This window comes from Oryza brachyantha, chromosome 5 (genome assembly GCF_000231095.2).
Source record: "Oryza brachyantha chromosome 5, ObraRS2, whole genome shotgun sequence".
Taxonomy (NCBI): domain Eukaryota; kingdom Viridiplantae; phylum Streptophyta; class Magnoliopsida; order Poales; family Poaceae; genus Oryza; species Oryza brachyantha.
In genome coordinates, this window is record NC_023167.2 from 3,280,671 (window position 1) to 3,304,450 (window position 23,780).

The 23,780-nt window shown below is 39.5% G+C and overlaps 2 protein-coding genes across 4 annotated transcripts; both read left to right on the plus strand.

The window, feature by feature from the left end:
* The first annotated feature begins 8,274 nt into the window (after positions 1-8,274).
* Positions 8,275-12,348, plus strand: LOC102709562 (pre-mRNA splicing factor SR-like 1). The gene is made up of 5 exons (XM_006654040.3): positions 8,275-8,550; positions 9,657-9,962; positions 10,367-10,447; positions 10,741-10,812; positions 11,434-12,348. The coding sequence occupies exons 2-5, from the start codon at positions 9,675-9,677 to the stop codon at positions 12,226-12,228; spliced, it is 1,236 nt and encodes a 411-aa protein (XP_006654103.1). The 5' UTR covers positions 8,275-8,550; positions 9,657-9,674; the 3' UTR covers positions 12,229-12,348.
* Positions 12,349-14,767: 2,419 nt separating this feature from the next.
* Positions 14,768-18,568, plus strand: LOC102709842 (E3 ubiquitin-protein ligase At1g63170-like). 3 transcript variants are annotated; one of them, XM_015837250.2, is made up of 6 exons: positions 14,768-14,911; positions 15,201-15,280; positions 16,146-16,790; positions 17,192-17,317; positions 17,441-17,717; positions 17,809-18,568. In XM_015837250.2, the coding sequence occupies exons 3-6, from the start codon at positions 16,201-16,203 to the stop codon at positions 18,034-18,036; spliced, it is 1,221 nt and encodes a 406-aa protein (XP_015692736.1). In that variant the 5' UTR covers positions 14,768-14,911; positions 15,201-15,280; positions 16,146-16,200; the 3' UTR covers positions 18,037-18,568. The 3 variants fall into 3 exon arrangements, with proteins under 3 accessions (XP_015692736.1, XP_006654104.1, XP_015692737.1); XM_006654041.3 differs by having other exon boundaries at positions 16,149-16,790; XM_015837251.2 differs by having other exon boundaries at positions 16,268-16,790.
* Positions 18,569-23,780: the final 5,212 nt, after the last annotated feature.

Sequence of the window (23,780 nt, forward strand, 5' to 3'; positions counted from 1 at the left end):
GGGGTGGGTGCAGGTGGCAAAGCATTAACGCGGGGTGCCGGTAGGGTAGGCAGGAGCATGAATGGGCGTGGGCCCGGGCTGCCTGCCGGCGGCCATAAAGGCGTAAACGGGAGAGGAAAGCGTATTCCGCAGTACCACTAGTACAGGGGAGGGGAGGGGAGGGGGGGACAGGCGGGAAAGCGGGCGGCACGTGGGCGTGTCGGGCTGTCGGGGGCTCGTGTCCCGACCTAACGGCAGGCGGGCAGGATCGAATCGCTTTCCGCTCCCGCACGCTTTGCACGAGAGCGACCCAGGCCGGCCCCTCCCGCCTCACCTCTTCTATTCGGTCAATTTAACTTTTTTTTTTTCCTACGAGTGATGAAATCACTCGTTATTTATGATATATAGGTTCTTCTAAGTCTATGACATATGAGTTCAGTAGTAAATCTGTTATCAATATTCGTAAGAGTGGCAAAAAGTTAAATGCCCCCTTCTCTTCCGGGTTGTTATTATGCCTCAGACAAAAGAGTATCTTTTTGAACTCATGCATTTTATTTAATAAAGAAACTTACACATGTCATGAGTATTTCTCGACACCGAGGATTGAACTGCATGCATCAGCAGTTTTGTAAAGAGGGTCATTGAAGATGGCCAAATTAACCTAAGCTTAGGACTTTTGCAACAAAGGATTTTAAAGATAAAAAAACAATCAGGTCCTTTGTTGCTTCTCCGCTTGGACAAAAATAACTTATGGCAACGACGGCGATGATTTGAATACCATAAGCAGTTATAGATGAACGCTAAGAAGCAAACTCAAAAGGGGCCTCCGGTGGAGGTTGAGGCTTCATTGACTGCAACAAGAAAGTTCAGCCACTCCCTGAAGATTCATCTCTGGTGACGAAGAAGGTCGACGTTCTTGCGAATGGATCGCCGGAGAAGAAGGTGAAGGTCGGCACATCCCACTAAAACGCAAACCTGTAGCACGTCCAGTTGAGGACGCCATGGGAAAACTCGAAGCTGCCACCACGGGAGATCAACAACCATGGTTTTGCACCGGGATAAGAGGACGTGACGCCGACGACCTCTTGAGCTGCACAGAGAAAGGAAAATACAAACAACCTACTACGGGATATACCCGACTACCTAGACCATCTCTCCCCGTCGCCGGCGACCGAAGCCATCGGAATCGGAGGGGAAAGGGGCCCGGATGAACTCCGCTGCCTAGCGGCTAGCGCGAGCCGACAGAGTGAGCAGCACGACACGCGGGCGCTCGGGCTATGGGCGGCGGAACGACTCGCCTCGCCACCTCCGCCGCTCACTCAGAGACTTCGAGACGAAGCAAACTCTCCCCAAAAATCCATGCTGTTACAATCTCGACAAAAGATTATCGGATGGGTCCTCTCTCTTATACATTCTACCGTCTTATCGGATGGGTCATCTCGGGTGTATTCTACCAATAGTAGAATTTAATTGACATCGTTGATCAATTTGTATCGGATAACTATAATTAAATTATACTATAAATGATATTATGTGTAGTAGAAATTTAAAGAGTAATATCGTTCTTTATATTGTGATCCTAAAAAACCTAAAATATTTCAACAGATGTGCACACTACCGAATCAAACACCAACGCGGGATGCTAAAGCGAACCACGCCGCAACCTTTGATGCAGAAACGGTCTACTCTGCCAGGTAGTAGCTGTTTAATTTAGGGTTAATTGGTTCTATACCACTGCCAATATGGCTACTTAGAAAAATATCACTACAATTCACGTATTTGATTAGGTGCCACGTAATTTTTCTAAATTGGATCCATGCCACTACCATGACTTTTTCCATCCATGTGCCTTCTTCCTTCCATTTTCTTCCCTCTCCTCCTTCTCCGTCGGACTCGTCACCATCTTCGGTAAGACGGCAGCCGCAGAGCGCGAAGACGATGACGGAGTTGGTGGCTCCGGCAGCGGAGTCGGCGATCGGCGGAATGGGCGGCCCGACAGCGGCTTCGGAGACCGATCTGAAGGGGTGGCTTGTGGGGCATGAGCGGGTCGGGCCAGTCATGGTGGACCACGCCATTACCTCGAGCCAGCCGTCACCGCCACCACCACTTTCATCGCCGGTGTGGAGAAGGAGGGGGAAGACGAGGTTGTCATCATCAAATCGTTCGTCTACACTGGATCTAGACGCCGATGTTGACACCGTCGTCGCGCCGCGTCGCCCCTCCCTTCTTCTCTAGACTTTGTCGCTACTACGTTGCCCCTCTCCATGCCGGACTTCGTCCACTGGTGGTAAGCTCGAGCGGGCTTGGGACTCCTCTTACCGACATCGAGCTCGAGCGGGTCGGGTGGCTCTGTCGGACCCGCCAAGACAATGTCGACTAGGCGGAGGGACTCATCCGGCGCACATCAGTGTGGAGGCCGAGAGAGAGGCGGTGGAGACGCGTTGTCGGGGAAGCGGAGATGCTCAGAGGCGACGACGATGGCTGAGGCGGCGTCGTAGAGTCGTAGCGCCACCCCCTGCTCGCCGATGGCGACAACGAGAACAACAAGCAGGAGGGGATTTTCCGGTGCAGCAACTGGCGGCGAGGTCTCTGTCAACAAGGAGGGGATTTTTCGATGCGGTGGCAGGATGGGGAGATGATGGGTATGGGGGAGATGACGGAGTGGCAATTTAAAAAAGAGCGAAGTGCATCAGCGGTCCCTAAACTTGTGTGCATGTGTCATCTAGGTCCCTGAACTCTCAAAATGTATTTTTGGATCTCTAAACTTGTCCGAGGGTGTCATATAGGTCCAAATGGGCTCCAACCCATCCGCTAACGTGGCATGCCACGATGGCGCCTACGAGAAGGGAGAGAAAAGAATAAGGAGAGAGATACTGACATGTGAGACTCATATGGCCCCACCAACACGTAGGCGCCACTGTGTCAGCGGATGGAGCGGGTTGGAGCCCGTTTGGACCTATATGACACCCCCGGACAAGTTTAGGGACCTAAAAATACATTTTGAGAGTTCAGTGACCTAGATAACGGTGCACATAATTTTAGGAACCGCTGATGCACTTCACTCCTTAAAAAAATAGTGGTGGCGCTCATCCGAATATATGAATTGTAGTGATATTTTTCTGAATAGCCATATTTTCAACAGCATGGAACAAATTAACCCTTTAATTAAGTAGAGTTGTAAAGAACCCAAAAGCTTTGCTCCATAGAGCGGGTACGCAAGGATGGGTTGGGATTGGAATCAATGGCGCATGCAAAACAAGAACTGTCATTAGCATATGATTAATTAAGTATTAACTATTTTAAACTTTAAAAATAGATTAATCTAAATTTTTGAAGTAACTTTTATATAAATTTTTTTTAGCAAGAGACGCACTCTTTAGCAAGATTAGATCAGAACAGCTCTTGAGAACGCGCCCCTAGTCACAGATCAGTTTGTGCTGTGGACGTCAGCACGTACGTGTAAGTGCAGCGAGTATGAATGCGTGCCTGCATCTGTAGGCTGTCTGGTTCAACGGCGACATATATAAACAGGAGTAGGATCAAAGTAAAGTCTGCACTACTACCAGTCTACCACCGCTGCAAGGCAGGCAGGCAGGCAGGCGATCGAGCGGATCTGCATTCGCAGCAAACCAAGGCATATGCAATGCACCTCACACTAGTTTTGAACGTGGGTTCCCTATAACGTGGCTTCTAGTTTTAAATTCGCTAAAATACTATTATCACACTAGTGCAGGATGCTTAAATAATATTTATTTTATTTCCTTCCAAAAAATTCAATCTGACAGTGTTTTTGGGAAAATTCAATCTGAGTGTTTTTTTTGGGTGAAATGTCATTTGCACCCTTAGCCCATTTACTTAAAGAAACTTGATTCACTTTGTAAATTTAAGCATGAAAGAAACAATAACCTAAATTTTATAATTGTGGGTGCTTCATTGAAATGTTGATTAAATTAACTACTCAAATATTATCGGAACACTTAGAATTATGCTTGAATGGTGTATTGGTGCATATATTTTTTATTTTATTTTTTATATGTATTTTAGTTTGTAATAAATATATGGCTTGGCTCAGCACCTTATTTAATATTATATGCTCAGTTTTTTTTATTTTCAAAAATATTTCTCTAATTGCCCACACCATTTGATTAACTAAACTAGCTTATTACCTAGAATCTCATGGGTAATTTGGTATGATAAGGCAAAACTAGAAGTGACATTATAACGAACCCATGTTTTCAGAGTGGTAAATAGCAATTTTCTCCTCTCATAGAGAGTATTGTTGTCTCCCTAGGCCCCTTCCCAAAAGAAAATTTTTAGATGTCACGTCGAACGTCTGATCGAATGTCGCAAGGGCTTTTCGGACATGAATGAAAAAACGAATTTCATAGCTCACTTGGGAACCGCGAGACGAATTGTTTGAGTCTAATTAACCCATCATTATCACATATGGGTTACTGTAGCACGTATGGCTAATCATGGACTAATTAGGCTCAAAAGATTTGTCTCACGATTTTTCCTTAACTATGCAATTAGTTTTTGTTTCATCTATGTTTAATGCTCCATTTATGTGTTCAAAGATTCGATGTGATGTTTTGGAAAATTTTTTTTGGGAACTAAAGGGACCCTTATTTGTTTCACAAGATTTTATTTTTAGCGATTATTGCATATTCAAGTTTGATAAAGTACGAGATATATGTATTGAGATTTTAAAAGGTATCGGACAGATGTATTGGAGGTTTGAAAAAGTGAAAGATATTGGTTGTGTTATTTTCTTTAATTATTCTCAGATTTTTTTTCAGATTTTCGCGCACGTTTTCTGAAATACTAAACGGTGTATTTTTTTTAAAGAGTTTTTATATGAAAGTTCACCATCTTGTCTTTCTAAAATAGATTTTGAACTTTGTAGTAGCTAATTCTATCGTATACACCATTAAATAGCTATAAAAATAAGATAATCTTTTATCTTCTGCTAGAAAAGAATCCATCCATCATAGTTTATTCCAAATATAAGATACTCTTATATTTTGAAGCTGAATCTACACAAACACACCTATCCAAGACACGGTATGTGTATGACATGTGAGACCATGTATTAATGTTTTATAGGTAACTATTGTATAAATTGGCTATTAGATTGATTATAGATGAATTAGAACTAGTAGCTGACTATACTATTTCTCTTACATTAAGACAGACGGAGTGTGTGTTTTAGGGATTGAAAAACAAATATTTTTAGGCCCTATTTATAGGAATTTTAGAGGATTTCATTCTTTAGGATTTTTTTCCTACAAAGCCCTTTGAATCAAATGAATGAATCCTATGTAATTCCTATGAAATGCATCTTCCTATATAAGTTTTGGAGGAAATTTAACAAGAGGTTGAACCTCATGAAAAAAATACTTTAAGTCTATATCTCTTCTCAAATTCATGTGTTTTTCCTATGGTCTAATCAAACGGTCATTCTTATGTTTTTCATGTGTTTTGCAATCCTATATTTTACACCTATATTTCTATCAAAATTCTATATTTTTTCTATTTCTCTGTTTTTTTAATTCCTGTGATTCAAATGAGCCCTTAAGTTGAAGGGTAACGACGGGTTGTTCTTTCCGGAGGAAACAACGGGGCCCTCCAAAGGGCAGGTTCATTGCATTCAACTGCTGTGGTGTGACCATAGTTTCGATGTGCGGACAATGGGTTTCGTTCATAACCACGGATACCGCTTAATCACCGATTGATCTGGCTAGTTTAAACACAATGTATTAAAAGCTTAAGCTTAAATTTACTGGTTATATATGTGTACACACAAATTATAACATGTCTATATAATTGATCATGTGTGGATAGAAAATAAACGGTTTTTCTTCTAAAGAATCCAAAAGTAGAAAAGGTGGTTTTTGCATGACATGTGCGGTGAGAAGTATGATTATCGTGTGACTGGTATTTTTTAGAAAAACAATTATTTTAAGCAGTAGAGATATCTCGATTCGACGGTACTATTACTGTAACAACAAACAGGGCATATAATTGCGATTATCGTGTGGCTGGTATTCTGAAGCCGTCGGTCTGTGCGAAATCTTGATCTTGACTTTCCAATAAATTGCGTAGAACAAGGTATTATTGTATGGAGGGAGAAGCTAGTTTCATGTTTAACGAGAGTGAATCTTGATTACAACTTTTCCGACCAAATCTGTACAAAATGTCTCACAGAGGCAATACAGATTTCAATTAATTAACAATTTCAGAGTAATTAGAAAATTTCGATGGTACGGTTTCCAGAACAAAGTATACGCGTTAAAAGAGGTCAACTTCCAAATTAGTATACACATGCATGCGAATGGGAACTTTATCTGCCAACCACTTCTTGTTGTCTACAAATTTGATTTCTTCGAACTTGTTTAGTTACTAAAATTTTTTTCCAAAAATATCACATCAAATTTTTGGACATTTAAATAAAACATCAAACATAGATGCAAAAAAAACTAATTGCACTGTTATGGAAAAAATCTTAAGATGAATCTTTTAAGCCTAATTAGTCCATGATTAGCTATAAGTGCTACAGTAACCAACATGTGCTAATGATGGATTAATTAGGCTCAAAAGATTCGTCTCGCGGTTTCTAGGCTAGCCGTGAAATTCGTTTTTTCATTCGTATCCGAAATACCCTTCCAACATCCAGTCAAACGTTCGATGTGATGTTTCTGCCAAAAAATTTTGGTAACTAAACACCACCTTAATTAAATCTCTCACCTGCCTACCTACACCTATTAAAATAATAGAGGCCAATTGCAATGTTAGGTCATTCAGAATCTTTTGTTGTTTGCAGTATTTATTTCCTCTTAAATCTGGATTTGCATTTTGTCTGCCCGCAGGGGTGAATGCAGAAACCAATTGTCTGCATAAATCCAGATTGCAGCCGGGTCGAACTTGCTGATCTAGCTGCCGGTCCTTTAATAGCGCGAGCAGAATAAGTGAGATAAGTGTAATTTAAAAAAATTAAATTGACACATTATATTTATGCTTACGTGAAGCAGAGAGAAAATGAGAGAGAAGAAAAACGAGGTACATATTTGCGATCAAATACATCATAAGCTTCAAGATATTGTGTGGCATCCTAATGTATATGGACTTTGTATATGACTCATATAGGTGGTCTTTTGCTATTTTAATTTGTATAATGTATAAAGATAGTAATGGACCCATAAATTGAATTGAGCTTCTCTTATTAAAAAGTGCACATATGCATCTGCATCTTAGGCCAATCTTTTTACAAGCAATAATTTAAAAGTTATATGTACATATAAGTTTTAAATTATATATACATATAAGTTTTAAATTATATATATATAAGTTTTAGTAAATATTTGCTAACGACGGATTAATTAAGCTTAATAAATTTGTCTCATAGTTTTTTTTGGAATCTATAATTTATATTTTTATTTGACTATATTTAATACTTTAAATATGTATCCGTAAAAAAACCAAAATTTTCCCCCAAATTCGAAAAATGTGCACAGTCCTGCGACTGCTGCCAAAAATCTGTACCGAACGGGCCTCAAATTTAAGTTTTGGAGAGCAGAGAACGGGCCCGCTAACGTATGAAAGCCCAACAAAGGCCCATCCATCCCAAGCTCCCAACTAGCCCACAAAATTCTCACCGACTTTAAAAAAAGTTAATTAGATTTCTGCTATTATAAATTTACCATTTTAAAATATGTTATTACTAATCGATTAATCGTATGAATGTTTTTATAATTTTAAAACTATTTCAAATATGCTATTTTTAAACCAAATTGCCCTTTACACATACCATACGCGCAGTGAATAGTAGAGAAGCAATATGGTTTAATTTTTTTAAAAAATACATCGAAAGGGTATGGAGTGTCATATTTTGAATATTTATAAAATTATAATTGTATTCTTATAATTAATCGAATAGTGATGATGTCATATCAGACGTTTGACCGGATGTTGAAAGAGGTTTTCGGACACGAATGAAAAAACGAATTTCACGGCTGGCCTGTAAACCGCGAGAAGAATTTTTTGAGCCTAATTAATCCGCTATTAGCGCATGTTGGTTACTGTAGCACTTATGGCTAATCACGTACTAATTAGACTTAAAAGATTCGTCTCACGATTTCTCACGTAACTGTGCAATTAGTTTTTCGTTTTATCCATGTTTAATACTATATTTAGTATATTTAGGTGTAGAAAGATTCGATGTGATTTTTTGGGTGAAAATTTGTAGGAACTAGACAGCCCCTAACTAAAAAAACAAAAAAAAAAGTCGGAAACGAATTATTCCCCCTACGCAAGCAGATCACCACGAGCTCGCCTCCGCCTCGTCTCCCCTTCCAAGGCGATTAGGGTTTCGCCCAAATTCCGGCGGCGCGCCTTCCCGTCCCTGGCCCCTGCTCCTCCGCTCTCCGCCGTGAAGGCCCCCCCCCCCCACCCCGCACCCCCCTCGTCGTCGCCTCTCCGCCGTGAAGCCTTCCACCGTCGGAGGCGGGCCATTACCTACCTTGGAGGACGAGGGGATTCCCACCCTAGGGTTCGTGCGTCCGCGCCTTGCGTGTGAGTGTCTCTAGCTAATCCCTCTCTCGGCTTTAGATTTATTTACTCCGCTGTCGTTTTTGTTGCTGTTGAAAATTAGCGATGGATGCGATGCTTTTAGGGGGTGGAATGATGTAGGCAACGGTGGAATTTCTGGTGAAATCGATGGTTTGTGGTAGACTATCGGCTACGGTATTTAAATTTTTTGTTCAGCTGGTTAGAATTGAGGGAACGTGTAAGGTCAGTCGGTTGCAGCACCGAGATGTGCAAGGTTTAATTATTTAAGGAAGAGGAAACGCAAAATTGGATCGTGCTGTTGGGACGCGGCCTTAGTTGGCGCGAAACAATCAAAACATGCACAAACAACCGACAATGTGGTTAATTTGGCTGATTTGGAATTTGCATGCCAGATCAGCAAGCTTGCAAAGTGGGCATGAAAGATTTGGAAAAGCCCCTACTTTCCTTTTCTGTGCCCATATACGCGCCATATGCACGTATTGTTTTGGCTACAACACATGCCAGAAGTGAGTAGTAATCAGCAGTGAGAGAAGATCAATCGGTATAGGCGGCATGCACAGTAGGCTCCGGGTCAACCTAATTAATGCTACCGTTTCTATTGGTGTAGGTTAGTTTGGCCCTACTTTGCGCCCTCTAATAAAAATACTTTTTGCAAACCCCCTCAGAAGGGATGGGCATGGGCCAACCAATGGGTAATCCTTGATCAACTCTGGTTAAACTAAATTAACTAAATACCAAACATGAAATTTAGTTCATTTAGTTTAACTAGAGTGGGTCAAGGATTATTTCCAGGCCTGCCCACGCCCATTCCTAGCATCAGCTTTGGTGTATGCAGGCTATGGTGTCATTACTGGTTTGATATACTGATATTGCAATTTTGTCTTGCATTTCACGTGTAACATGAGAAATTGGGTTTTAGCCATTTGAGCCCCAGGCTAGTCTACACGTTATTAGTTGGCGTCTAAGAAGGAAGTATAATATCAGCAGAAAAACACCCAATAGCTATAGCTTTAGCTCATATAATAGTAACAGTGCAAAATAGATTTATGTTTCAATAACATTAAGATTGATCTAATCTAACTAATAGTACCTTTTGTGCTTCTGTCCAGATTTGTATTTGGTGAAAGATGGAGATACAAACTTCAGGGAAGCCCATCGATCTTCTAATGGAGAAGGTTCTTTGTATGAACATTCTGTCTTCTGATTACTTCAAGGAGCTCTACAGGCTGAAGACCTATCATGAGGTCATTGATGAAATATACAATCAAGTTGATCATGTGGAGCCTTGGATGACTGGCAATTGCAGGGGCCCATCCACTGCATTCTGTCTCCTCTACAAATTCTTCACAATGAAGCTTACCGTCAAACAGATGCATGGTTTGTTGAAGCATCCTGATTCCCCATACATCAGAGCTGTAAGTTTCTTTGCCCCTATTAACTTTTATTTATCACACTTATGAGGTGTAAGGTTAATGCATGCATTCTGTTGTTTATCAAGTTTTAGTGGAGCACAATGATTAATAAGATTCTCGATATAGTTGTTATATACAAACAATCCAAATTCCTTCCTTCAAATTATAGTTCTAACACATAATATCTTTCTCTACATTTTGGTTATATCCACTAACAGTCCTATGACTTACTTCGTTGGATGGCCTTGTGTATCGGTTTTGGTCCTAGGACACTTGGATGACAAAGTTTGCAAGCAGTTCATAGTGTTCCAGTCTGTTCATTGGAGTTGTGAGCATTTTTTGTCTTTATTTATTCTGTTGAAGAATATGATGCTTTCGGTAAATGACCAACTGGTATTGTGTTGCAGATAGGGTTCCTGTATCTTCGATATGTTGCAGATCCAAAGAACTTGTGGACCTGGTATGAACCCTACTTGAAGGATGACGAGGTATTGATATTTTCCTCTATATCATTCCTTTGTGTCCCCAATCTTTTCATTAATGACATCTGCCTGTTGATACAATGTGAAACTCAATTTACATTAGAAAAGAGACACCATTAGAGACCTTTTTGCCATCATAGTAGCTTCGCGAATATGATGGCCTAAAAAGGGCACGTTGAAAAGTTATGAAACATAACCGTGCAATAGAAGAATCATTCTGCCACCTTTTATTTTGTCTAGTTCATTTGATCACATCAAACAGATGAGCTGCTTTCGTTGAAATTTATTTTCTCGTGCAGGAATTCTCCCCTGGATCTAATGGTCGCATGACAACCATGGGTGTCTATGTGCGTGATCTTATTCTTGGACAGGTCTGTTGCTTCACTCATTGTGCTTTCAGTATAGAAGCAACTAATAAGCGCACCTTTTCTCTGACAAATTGACAGATGCTGTGCTACTTATATTGTGTAGTAAATGAATAACGCTAGCATGATTAAAAGAAAGTTTATGTGTTTTGATGACTTTGTGCTGAACTGCTGATGCTATGATGATTTTATTCACATATACACTTCATCATAATACATACATATTAAAACAATTTCTGTATTTTACAGTGACTTCAGATAAGTTCATTTCATTTGTTCAAATTCTGGTGAACATTTTTTTAATCTTAATTCTATTTGGTGTATGTTCAGAAACTATGCCAACTAACTGGACAATTTTCTTGGCCAGGCAAGTCATGGTTCCACAATATAGCTTGTTAGTAGTTTTCATTCTCCTTACCTTTCCCCCATATTGGTAGTACACATAAATTTGCTTTAAGCTTTGTTGCTGCTGATTTTCATCTGTCATTTTGTTCGAGATTAGTTGGATCCTCCGACTGCATGCTACCTAGTTTCTATGGGCAATCTGCTTATCTACTGCTCTTATATATATATATATATATATATATATATTGATTAACCTATTTTTTTTGTATTTTCATGGTGCAGTACTACTTCGATAGTCTTCTTCCAAGAGTTCCTCTTCCAGTGATTCGTCAGGTGACATCCAATCTTGAGAAGATGAAGTTGCCCACAAAGCTTTCTGGGACGACTGGAGATTCCAGTCGTCATGGATCAGAAGATACTGCCCGCCGACCTCCTTCTGTGAAGGCTTCACTGTCAGTTTCCTTTGGACAGCGTGCTCCACATCGTGCATCCACACGCGAGTCATCTCCAGTTCGGCGGACAGTCACCCATGATGACCATCATAGATCTTCCTCGCCATCTCGTCGTAGTGGAAGCCGCGAAGTTCCTGACCGTGACCGCTCAAGCCGTGACCGTGACCGTTCAAGTCGTGACTACGATCGTTCAAGCCATGAGCGGGACCGTTCGAGTCGTGACTATGACCGATCAAGCCGTGACCGGGACCATGACAGAGACATCAGAGACTACCATCGGCGTGATCATGATAGCAGGGACCGTGACTACAGGTCTAGGCATTCATCATCGGAAAGACAAGATGACCGAAGGGACCGTGAGAGTAGCAGGCACAGACGTTCCAGCTCTCGGCACAGGAGCAGAAGCCGGAGTCGCAGCCGGAGCAGGAGCCGCGCAAGGACTGAGGAGAGATCCAGCCCTTTTGGAGACCCGGGCAAAGAGAAGACTGCTGCCATCTCGAGCAACCTAGCAAAGCTCAAGGACTTGTACGGTGATATAGCTGAGAAGAAGGACGAAGGTGAAGCCCCTCGCCGTGATTCGTGCGCGGAGGAGGTTATCAGGCTGGGCGGTCCAAGATGGAGATAGAATTTGGTTGTGTGACCATATTGTTTCGCAAGGAAGCTTACGTTGTCAGAACAATTGTTTCTTCTGCCAACTTGGTTGGGTCTTAAAACCTTGTTAATATTACCTCCGTTGCGAAATAAAGTCATTTTTTAGTTTTTAGATTTAATATTTTGACTCTTCGTCTTATTTGAATTTTTTTTGCTATTAATATTTTTATTGTTACTAGATGATAAATATGAATAATACTTTATGCTAACTAATTTTTTTAAGGTTTGTGCAAAATTTTTAAATAAGACGAATTATGAAAGCATTAAAGACGGAAATCGAAAAATGATGTTATTATGAGCCGGAGGTAGCACTTGGCATTTCAAAAGTCAAAAACTGGATGACATAGGTGCCTGTTGGTTCCATTCGTTCTATTATACCAACTGTTATGCCCATGAAGCAATTTTCTCTCTTTTTTTTTTACATTCGAATTAGATTAGCCGATGCCAGTGTCATGCATTATGCGTGTTGGTGATAAATTCTTCTCACATCATCTGAGAGCCACAGGTGAATAAAAATTGAGAGGGGGGGGGTTGAAAAAGTTAATTGCGTATTTTAAATTTAAAAATTTAAAATCTGGTTTATATGTATAAGCAAAAGCGAAACGATAGGGACGGAAAATTTGTATCACGCGGTAGGTTTACTAAACACGCTAGCTGCTCCAAAGAATGATAATTATATTAGGTGACAAAGATATGGGGTCAAATCTGCCAGGACTTTATTTTGTTTATTTTTAACAAGGTCCGACAAGGATCAAGAACGTCACTTTTTTTGGCTAATATTGTTGACGGGCTAGTGTTTCTTCGGTCTTGGGCCCATAGCTATCGTGATGGCAATTGTGACGAGTGCTATGTAAAAAAAGTAACAGAATTAGCACTGCCAACTGTTTGTTGCTGCTTTCTGTTACCAGCAAGTTTTTTCCTTATGTCATTCTCAATATTCTCAACGTAACTTTTATGGAAACGATTAACTTGTCATCTGAATATTTAGGATAAAACACATATCTTGCATAGTTTTATTTATTATTGTTTTCTAGTTACATACAAGACACAAGTTATCTAGGTAAATATGTATATAATGTTTCATCTCTCTTTTCATTAATATATTGCCACATCATCAAAAATATCTACATGGCACCATATTTATTGTTTATGAAACTTCCACTGACACTGACATTAAGAGAACATGCATAGAGTATTACTTCTAACTATGGAGCTTACAGTTTTTATTAGATTGCTACACTTTCATGTATACTGTTTAAAGTTTCTTACAAATGAAGCTTTTACTATCTTGGAAGAATATCATCAAGGCGTACAGCCGTACATCACGTTTTATAACTCCTACTAGAAAAAAAAATATTCGTGTGTTGCACATGGTCATATTATTTTTAATTGTCTAAATTAAAATAAATTAGTTGAGAATAGTAAATTATGGTCAACATACAATTAATTTAGAAAACACACACTAAACCCTGTTATATTATTTTCAACCAACCGATCTTTTTCATTATAATATAATATAGTAGTAGCTTCTATAAAAATATCATCCCTTCCCATCACCATTCTCCACTAGGGGTGGCTAAGAAACTAGTCTTTTTTTTTCTATAACATTTGAGTCTAATCTATAGTGGATTATTAAGCTAATTTTTAAAGAGGTATAGTAAGGTTATATAACGACCCAAGAGCCTTAATTCATTACCACCCCTACTCTCGAGGTGCCTTGTGACTCAATTCTGGACTTCCGATCAAACAGAGCAAGTTTAACAAAAATAAGTATGCTAGCTACAAACATGATATGCTTAGGTGGAGGAGAAAACTGAGTGAGTGGATGAGTGGGCTAGCAAGCTACACATAAAGCTTCAAGAGAATATGACCTAGTATTACTGGACGCGGCATGTTAATATGCATAGAGTAAAGTATGATTGAAAATATATTAATATAATATCTCTTTTGTTTACTGTGCTAGTAAACCAAATGATACTACATTTTATGTATATAATTAGGTTTAGATAATATAACATATGTTTATAGGTAATGCTATATTTTTTATTTGACATAACCGACTATTATACCTGATTGAACATCCATCTTATTAAAAATTATATAATTTTTAATTATTTTATTATGATTTAATTTATTATTAAAAACTTTAAACTCGGTTTATTATAAAAATAGTTTAATAAGACCCGATCCAAAAATTAAGCCGTCAAATAAAAAACCGTATGGAGTACTTGGCTGCATTATTAAATTTGCTCTGAGCGGCCTCGCAGGATCCGCAGTCGCACCGCCCGTCCGACCGCTCCATCCGCGCCGTCCGATCGCGAGACGCGTTTCATCGAGCGGTGGACGATCGATACAGCTCATCCACCTATTTGCTCTGCTCCACTTTAAATAAATTAATAGAAAAAAAATGTGCACGCAAATAAAAAGTCAATACACGTCCTATCACGTGCATGTTTTACAGAAAAAAATCAAACTTTTTTTAAAAAAGCATATCCAAGATTTCTTTAAAAAAAAGTAAGAAAAAGAAGAGAGAAAGAAAAAGAAAAATATCCCAAATATACTTCGCCACTGGAGCGCAGAGCAGAGAGGAGAGGCGGAGGAGCCACGAAATTCGAGCCAAGCCGGCGACTTTTTGGAGTTCTTCTCGCCCCCACCGGGTAAATTTCTTTGCTTTTGGTGCGATGGTTCGGAGATTTCCATGTTTGGTTTTGGTTTGATTATTAAAGGGGCTTGCTTTGATGGATGGGTTGGGTACTAGTTCCTTCCGTCCGGATCAATCTTTGCTTCTTGAGCTCTCCGGGTGATTTGTTTTTTTTCCCCCTCTTCCGATTTGTTTAATGCTAATCTCTTTGTGGATGATGCTTGTGAGCGAGGAGAGGCATTGATTTGGCTTTAAGCTTGCTTGGCTGTGCTGTTCTTGGTTCTCATGGATCCTTGATCTTTCAGGCGATCCGGGCTGCTGCTGCTGCTGCTGTTAGCGTGTTTGGTGAGGTGAAACGGTTCTTGGAGCAGGGAAGTTTATTGAGGTATGTGTGGTAGCTGCAGATTTCATTACTGTTCTATCTATCTATCTATCTATCTATGCATGCACTCTTGGACTGATCTTGTTTACTTGGTCTTTTGTGGGAAGCTTGGTAGTTTGTGAAACTAGTTGATGGGCAAATGTGAGGGGGGAATCGGTAGATTTCGTGTGTGCTGCAATTGGATTATTTCCTGTCTCATGAGAGCCATTTGATTGTTGTTTTCGTTTACCCTCATCTGGGAGATTATAACATGAGTTAGTATTTCCAGCTGGTGTGGCTGCTGTTTGGTTACCTGTGATCCCAGAGGAAGTCTAATAATGACTATATGCGACAAAATTTGCTTGATTACCCTCTCCATAATTTTTGGTGGAGCACATGTATTTGGCATCAACAGTCTAACAATTATGTTATGGCACACATGTGCACAGACTTGCTTGTCCTCACAAATCAAACCATTAGTATGAATAACCAGGTCTGAGCGCATAATTTCTAACCCTAAGAGCACTTTTTGTATAAGCAGGATTTGCTCTTTTATGCTAGCTCAATCATATCTTAGTGACAGCTTAATCTCATGTCAAGCTGCTGAAATGGACAAGTTGCCCCATTTCCTAATGCTTTTCATAGGCTTCTGTACATACCATATTGACCAAAAGTCAATCAATAAAATCACGATCAATTTGTTATGTTTGCCATGCCTTACTGCAGAAGATAAACAGGCCTCCTTGGTTTAAGGGGGGGCTAGTTTTGTAGGTAATAATTGATGTCCAGTGTGTTTTTGTTCAGTTAGAGTTAAGATGACATGACCCTATAGGGAAAGTAAATTGGATTAAGTGAATTTGATAGAGTGATCTTAATTTTAATTCCAAAGCAGGTGCTTTTCTGGGAGGTGCAACCAGCTAAATTCATATGCTACCTTCTGGTTGATGGCCGTCCCTCCTTTTGAATCAGGAACAGAAAGTGAAGAAACAGATAATTTCCCTTTACTTGCAGACCACATGGAAAATACTGGACATCATGCACATGCAGTTGATATCCCATGGGATTCTTCACCATCAACATCTCGCCGAGATAATCATAATGGCTTTGATCAATTACCTCGTATCTTAGAAAGTTCTTCTGGGACACCTCCATCTAACTCTCACAATGGTCCTCTAGCAAGAAGAGATGATAATCGTGGTCGTCGTCAGCAAAGTCCCTTGAATTCTGCTTGCTGGATCTCTGTTGAGCTAGTTGTAAATGTAAGCCAGATTATAGCAGCTATTTGTGTTCTGTCGGTATCAAGGAATGAACATCCACACTCTCCGTTATTTGAGTGGATCATTGGTTATACAGTAGGTTGTATTGCCACACTTCCTCATCTTTACTGGCGCTATCTCCATCGCAACCTCCCAACCACTGGGCAAGCCCCAACAGTTCAGAATATACCCCCAAGCAACACTCCTGAAGCTAATTCTTATGGAGTAGTTGGCCCAAATGGAGTCTCAGTAAACAATGAGGTGACTGTAAATCCAAGGTAACCGATTCTTCCAACTGGAGTTTTTTTATATTATTATTGTTTTGAAATTGATATGTTTGCATATATCTAAAACCTATAGTACAAGGCATGTTAACCAACAGCACGTATAATTATCATTTTTTTGGACATTAAGACTACACAGGAATAACTAGTTCCATTGGTTGATCACAACTCCTTGATGTAATCATCTGAGATCAATAAAAGCTTCCTTTATCTAAAAAAATTGGTTGATCACAACTAAATCCATATAGAAATATTTGATCACTGCACTTCTATCAGAAGTTATATTATTCTGGTTTTATTTCATCTGCGATAAACTACTAACAATCTAGAGATTCAAGTACTCCAACTTTTTCCTGTGTCCAAGTTCTGAGTTAAAGTCCAACCATTTGTTTTAGGCACCAAGCTTTCGCTGATCACTTCAAAATGGCTCTGGACTGTTTCTTCGCTGTGTGGTTTGTTGTCGGAAATGTATGGGTATTCGGTGGACATTCATCTGCTCATGACGCACCCAACTTGTACAGGTATGCTGCTTACCTACGACATGCTGTAGATTTGTAACTTATCTGTTTGGCATGTTATTTAAATGTTTTGCACATCTACAACTTATTTGTATGTTTCATCATGTAATAATTTTTTTCTGCCAGGTTGTGTATAGCCTTCCTCACATTCAGCTGCATTGGCTATGCTATGCCTTTCATCCTCTGTGCTTTGATATGTTGCTGCCTACCATGCATAATCTCTATCTTGGGGTTCCGGGAAGATCTCAACCAAAACAGAGGTGCTAGTGCAGAAGCAATCAATGCCTTGGGAACATGCAAGTTCAAGTCAAAGAAGGTCCGTGATGGAGATGGAAACGAAGTCGGTGTTGGGGTTGTGGCTGCTGGAACACCCAAGGAACGAGCTGTTTCTGCCGAGGACGCTGTGAGTTTTTCTCCTAGACTCTTTTATACTCCACAACTGTATTCCCCCCTGTTGCTCTTAGTTAAATTTAAGGGGTTTTCTTGGATTGCAGGTCTGCTGCATCTGCTTGGCAAGATATGCGGATAACGATGATCTCCGAGAGCTCCCTTGCGCACACTTCTTCCACAAGGATTGTGTGGACAAATGGCTCAAGATTAACGCGCTGTGCCCCCTTTGCAAAGCCGAGATAGATGGTGTCCCCACAAACGCTCCAGCCATTGGCTTTGGGCGTCGCCACAATGACAACAGGGTAGGAAACGACATCGAATCACGACTATAACTCCTGCTTGCTATCGGATCACGCCTTTGATAACTCTATCCACGCAGCAATCTGTAAATTATAGAGGTAGACATCAAGATGTAAGGGTCCTCTTACGATCCAACAAAGTTCTTCTCTGAATGACTACTGCCTCACTGTCAGTATATATTGCTTCCATTCCAGCCTTAGTTTCTTCCCAAATTTCTTATCAAACTGCATCAGTATCTGTCAGATGTTCCAGCAACAGGTACAGTCCCTGAATTGGTTGCCATATGCTGACCATGAGCCATGATAGGGCCAGTATCAGCACAAAGCTGTCCAGGAATGGTAACCACTGCATATGCTGGTGCAATGCAGCTTCCATATATGCATTAGGCTAGGAGAGATCAGTTTGCCTCCCAGATTCAGAAACATTTTATCCTTTGGGGAAAGGGAGAAATTGAGTAACTTGAGGTCTTGGAGGTGGTGTTTGTAAAAAAATAGGTCTCTGAGTGTATGACATGTGGATCCATCAGTGTCTATGAAATATGGACCCAGAGGTAAATTTATGAAACACCATGGTTGGAGGCCTATTTTTCTAATTTTTTCACGCGGAGATAGGAACACAGCTTCCCTATTTATTTATGTTGGTATGCCCTATGCATTTTAAGGCTTCTTGGGGGAAAGAAATGGTGACAAGATCCAAAGCAGCGTCCATTTTTGAATGCTTTGCACATACAGGCATGAATTTAACTGCCTGTGCATATAAGTTTGACAAAATAAACTGACAGTGTTTATTTTCTTCCTTTGGCCACGCTCTGACAATAGCTTTGTCTATTCTGAGCACTAGTGTTCACCTCTTAGTACTCTTTACTCATTTTTATAAGGTGTATTTCAGTATCATTAGTTTCAAAAAGTTTTTAGACTAAACCTTGACCATTAATTTATCATAAAATATATTTCTGTTAGATGCAAAACCAATGGTGTATTACGAAAGTACTTTGAATTATGAGTCTAAGTATAAATTTCATATGCTAAATATACTTTTATGCCAACTAATTACTGGTCAAAATCTTCCAATTTTAACTTGCTGAAACTAAAATACGCCTTATAAAAGCGAACGAGGGAGTATTACTCACTGACAGATATTGGGTCTGTTTGGGGAGTTTTTCCCCGCGGCAGCTTTTGGAAAAAGCTGCTTCTGTTAGAAGCTGCCCTAAACGGTTCACAACTTTTGATAATCTGTAGTTACATATTCTGGAAAATGAACTAAGAATCTAGAAGCTGGAAAAACTGTGTTTAGGAGCTTTTCCACATACTCAGAAGCTGGCTACCAAGCAGCAGCTTCTCAGAATCTAAAACTCCTCTAAACAGGCCCATTGCCTGATGCGAGAGCTCGGTAACTCCCAATATGACGTTATCATTCTAGCACATGCTCACAGCATGAACAAAACAAGAACCGATCAAGCTCTTCTTTTAGCACGACAAAGGTGTGCAATTTGTATTAACGTGCAAGAATCTTAGCATGATACACTTGAATAATTACTAACCAGCACTATAATGGAAGCCAAATGATTGAGATTACGTGGGCGTATCAGAATGAAGTGCAGCCGAATCTTGATAATAATGGTGTCCAAATGCATCATGATCAGTGGCTGAAATGGATGGGATCAACGGCTGTTTGATCATATTCAGGTGACTGAATGCTGATGGCTGATGCAGCATCAGTCTGAAGGCAGGTCAGAGATATGCCATGGCAGGAACAGTGCATATATATATATATATATATATATATGTGTGTGTGTTGTTCATCACCAATGTTTACTACTTACTTCGTTAATAAGGGTTGGCATTGCGTCAGTGGGTATTAGTTGTCGTTGTAGCAACAATGATAAAAAAACAAAAGTAGATAGTAAGCTGGACCCTACCATCACTAACTTGAGACAAAGATATGTGATAAATTATTTGTTTATTTCTTATGACTAGGTAGTAAGTATATAACTTGGTATTAGCTACTTACTACTCTCATAATGTATACAATCTGATAGTAGTTGTATTTTGTTTTTTACTACTCACTTTAGATGCACAGTGGTAATGGAAAATTGTTACATTCCAAACAAGAACATAGCACATGGATCAGTAATCACCATTAACACAATCATTAACTCCAAGGGTGCCATGTTACTAGGTTGGTAATCTTTGGATGGTAGCCACAAGTAGCATAGGAGCATCCAACCTGATACAGTGTCAGGAGCTGTACATCTTAATCAATGGATTGGTTTCAGAATTAAACAACCAATTAAGGGGGTGGTCTAGCAAAGCTCAGTAGGAGCATTTCTTAACTAATAGCATTAACTTAATGCTGTGTTCTGTCCTATCCACTGCCAAAACAAAACATATGCAAATTAAAACCCTAACAATCATTGTTGCTCCTCGTCTGCTGCAGACAGTACAGCTCATTACAGATATTCAGATACTTTATGTTCCTCTGTTAGCTAGCAAAGCCTCTGTATGTAAATGTGCTAATAAACTGTCTGAAAATTCCAGAAACCCTATTCACATATCCAAATGGACAAAAAAAGAGAGAGAATATAACAAGAAGTCAAGAACAATACGACGACTGCAACTAAGTTGAAAGCGCTGCCTTTTTCACCGTATCTTTTCGTTTCTACTTATGTTTATAAGTTAAAATTTAAATTTTTAATTTTAAATTTAGAGTTAATTTTGAAGTTTTTTCATCGAAGTTTATTTTTAGCCTTGATTTTTAGATCACTAAGAATATGTATATAAAAATTTTATTCATAAATTATTTTTCTTGTTTATAAATATGTCATTTGACTTTTTCACGAACAATCAATGCCTTGTCAGTCTCGAACAAAAAAATATGACAAGTCCGTAGTAATTTGCTGTACAGAAATGAATAGGTTTTCTTAATTGTGTTTTATGTCCTAATCCCTTGTTAATTTGGGCAGCATGATGTACTATGTTAACATCTCTGCACTGAGCAATTGTTGGTTAAGTATTAATTTGGTCAGTGCCATCGCCATTAATAGAGCAATGGACATCATTGTGTTTTTTTATGAAAGATAAAATATTATTTGATTTTTATACAAAATTAAATATACTCTAGAAAGGTAAGATGATAAACTTATATATCAAAACTTTTCACAAAAAATATACCATTTAGTAATTTGGAAAATATGCACAAAGACAAGAAATAGTCTACATAAAAGAACACAACCAATGAGAATACTTATGTCGATCAACTACTCCCCATGCCAATTAGAAATGGAAGATAAAAAAGGGAAAATGGTAGGTTTTACCCATAAACTATTGCAACAATGTGAATTATCTCCTAAGCTAAAAATCAGACATTTGATACCTCCAACTCTTCAAACTGGACGCATACCCCCTTATACAGTTTTAGCTGGTTTTGGGCTAGGCTAGTTGACATGACATTCTAGCATGGAAAAAATAATGGGTCTACCTGTCACTACCATTGCATCCTTCTGATGCACTTAGTACCCACCATTGCAACGAAGGAGGCATAAGGGGATCCGCTGTAGGCTGCCATAGGACAACAACCATAGCACTATTCTTTGGCCTTGACCAATGCTTGTTGAGCTTTCTTGTGGCTCTATCACTCTTAGGTCTCAGCCATAACTTTTAGGTGCATCGAGTACGACGAATATCGCTATGCATACCTAGGGGCATAACTGTTGTCTGCCACGCCACCTTAATTCAGCTACATCGAGCAGTCATGTGTCATTGGAGGAACCGCTCGGTGACAAGGGGAGGCTAACGTTGTAAGGTCTAGTGCTCTTCTTCCCCTTGCCACTTTGCTTCGACATAGACCCAAGGGATAGTTGGATTCTAGAAATGAGGCCAACCGGATTATGGGCTTTCTACGTTGGGGCATGTAGCATCCTCCATCTTTGGGCTGCTAGAGCAACCTAAGGTGCTAGATGTCACCAGCTCATAACCTTCTCCATGCGCCACTGTCGCATGAGCTATACCTATACTGTTGTTGCAATCGCCTCCGTTGATAGAGTGAGGGAGAGGGAATCGTTGTTAGGGGAGAGGAAGGAAGAAACATAAATGAACAGTTACATATGGGTCGTCTTCTAAAGGGGAATTGAATACAAAGAGTAGGCAACAAAGATACAAAAGATATGTTCTGATAAATTAAGATGACACCGACCTTCATGACAAATGTCATCTAGGATATTTTCAACCACCCACTGGACACCATTGGGTAATTTTTAGAAGTTTGGGCATATGCTTTCTTATGCCATTCACAATATAGGATAACACGTTTTAGATATGATTTTCTCCAGATACAAAGTGGCTCTAAGAATGTCTTCAACTTTTCATGTTAACCCATAACAGTTTTTATTTCAGTCATCTTATTTTTCGATTTAGTTACAAGTCTAAAATTTTACACTAAACACTACTACCTCCGTCCCAAAATAAGATCATTTTTTAGTTTTTTGATATAATGTTTTGACTCTCTGTCTTATATGAAAATTTTTTACGATTAATATTTTTATTCTTACTATGTGTAACTAATTTTTTTAAGTTTTTGTTTAAAATTTTCAAATAAGACGAATGGTCAAACGTTGGACACGGAAAAACGAAAAATAAAATTATTATGAGATGGAGGTAGTATGGAATATAGAAAGTAAAATCTATTTCCTCCCCTTCTCACCTCTCCAATACTCTAACACCCTCCTATCTCGTTGTCACTCTCCGTCCCTACCTCTATTGCTGCTCTCTGTCTCACCACCTCTACCAACCACTTGCTCCACCCGCCTCCGCTGGCATCCCTTCCTCACCTTTCTTCGGAGTAGATTAGGTGCCACCACCACTCCTCTTTGGGCAGCCATCATTGCCCTCTCTCATCCTCGTACTAGCACCATTTCAATCTGAGTTCGGACTGGTTGAATCTTGCTCAAGCTCATTGGATCTACGTGACAATGATGAAAGTTCAGTGATAACTTAAGATTAATGATGATGACAACTCAATAACTAGATGTAGCTTAATGACGATGGTGGAGGGCTTAGGAGGGCACCACTAGGGGCGAAACCTCCCCAATGCATCTCACGAGTGTTTTCACCTTGGCACATTAGGTGTCTTCACAAGAGCGAGGGGATTTATCGCTGCACACCAGGAGCTAATATGTAGGGCTATTTTCTAGCTGAGACATGAGGGCCACACATCACTGCATTTTCTATGGGGAAAAGAAAAGATCCTATGCATATAGGCATACTATTCAAACAACGTCTGGACATTGTCACAATATATGGTATAAGCATCCACGACATTTGTTTCAACATGCTACTGTCTCCACCCCCTGCTATCTAAGTAACTATAAGCATCAGCTAATTCCGTTTTTAGAAGATAACATCATTGACTTTTAGACATACATTTGACCACCTATCTGATTCAAAATTCCCATAAAAATGTAAAAAAAATTCAAGTCACCTTGAAGGTACCTTTAATAATAAAACAAGTTATAAGAAAATAAATGATAATCACATATTTTGTAAAAATAAGATGAATGAATAAAGTAATATCCAAAATCAATGACATAATTTATTAAAAATTAGATCGACTAATTCTTTCACCAAAAGTGGTGAGGATTTTTCCTTACTTTAGCTCTAGCCTAAAAGCAATATAGTGGGTGGACCATGATGCGTTGGCAAACCAAATTTTGCTTAGTCCATGTTTTGACCACTCTGTTTATTTTAGGACCTCATTTCTGTCGTCATATCATCAGCTGAAC

What these genes read in the sequence shown, in the direction of transcription:
- LOC102709562 (XM_006654040.3), top strand. Translation starts at nt 9,675, where the DNA reads ATGGAGATACAAACTTCAGGGAAGCCCATCGATCTTCTAATGGAGAAG. An exon ending in ATTCCCCATACATCAGAGCT is followed by an intron (nt 9,963 to 10,366) that starts GTAAGTTTCTTT and finishes ATTGTGTTGCAG; the next exon opens with ATAGGGTTCCTGTATCTTCG. An exon ending in GTGATCTTATTCTTGGACAG is followed by an intron (nt 10,813 to 11,433) that starts GTCTGTTGCTTC and finishes TTCATGGTGCAG; the next exon opens with TACTACTTCGATAGTCTTCT.
- LOC102709842 (XM_015837250.2), top strand. Translation starts at nt 16,201, where the DNA reads ATGGCCGTCCCTCCTTTTGAATCAGGAACAGAAAGTGAAGAAACAGAT. An exon ending in GAGGTGACTGTAAATCCAAG is followed by an intron (nt 16,791 to 17,191) that starts GTAACCGATTCT and finishes CATTTGTTTTAG; the next exon opens with GCACCAAGCTTTCGCTGATC. An exon ending in CTGTTTCTGCCGAGGACGCT is followed by an intron (nt 17,718 to 17,808) that starts GTGAGTTTTTCT and finishes CTTGGATTGCAG; the next exon opens with GTCTGCTGCATCTGCTTGGC.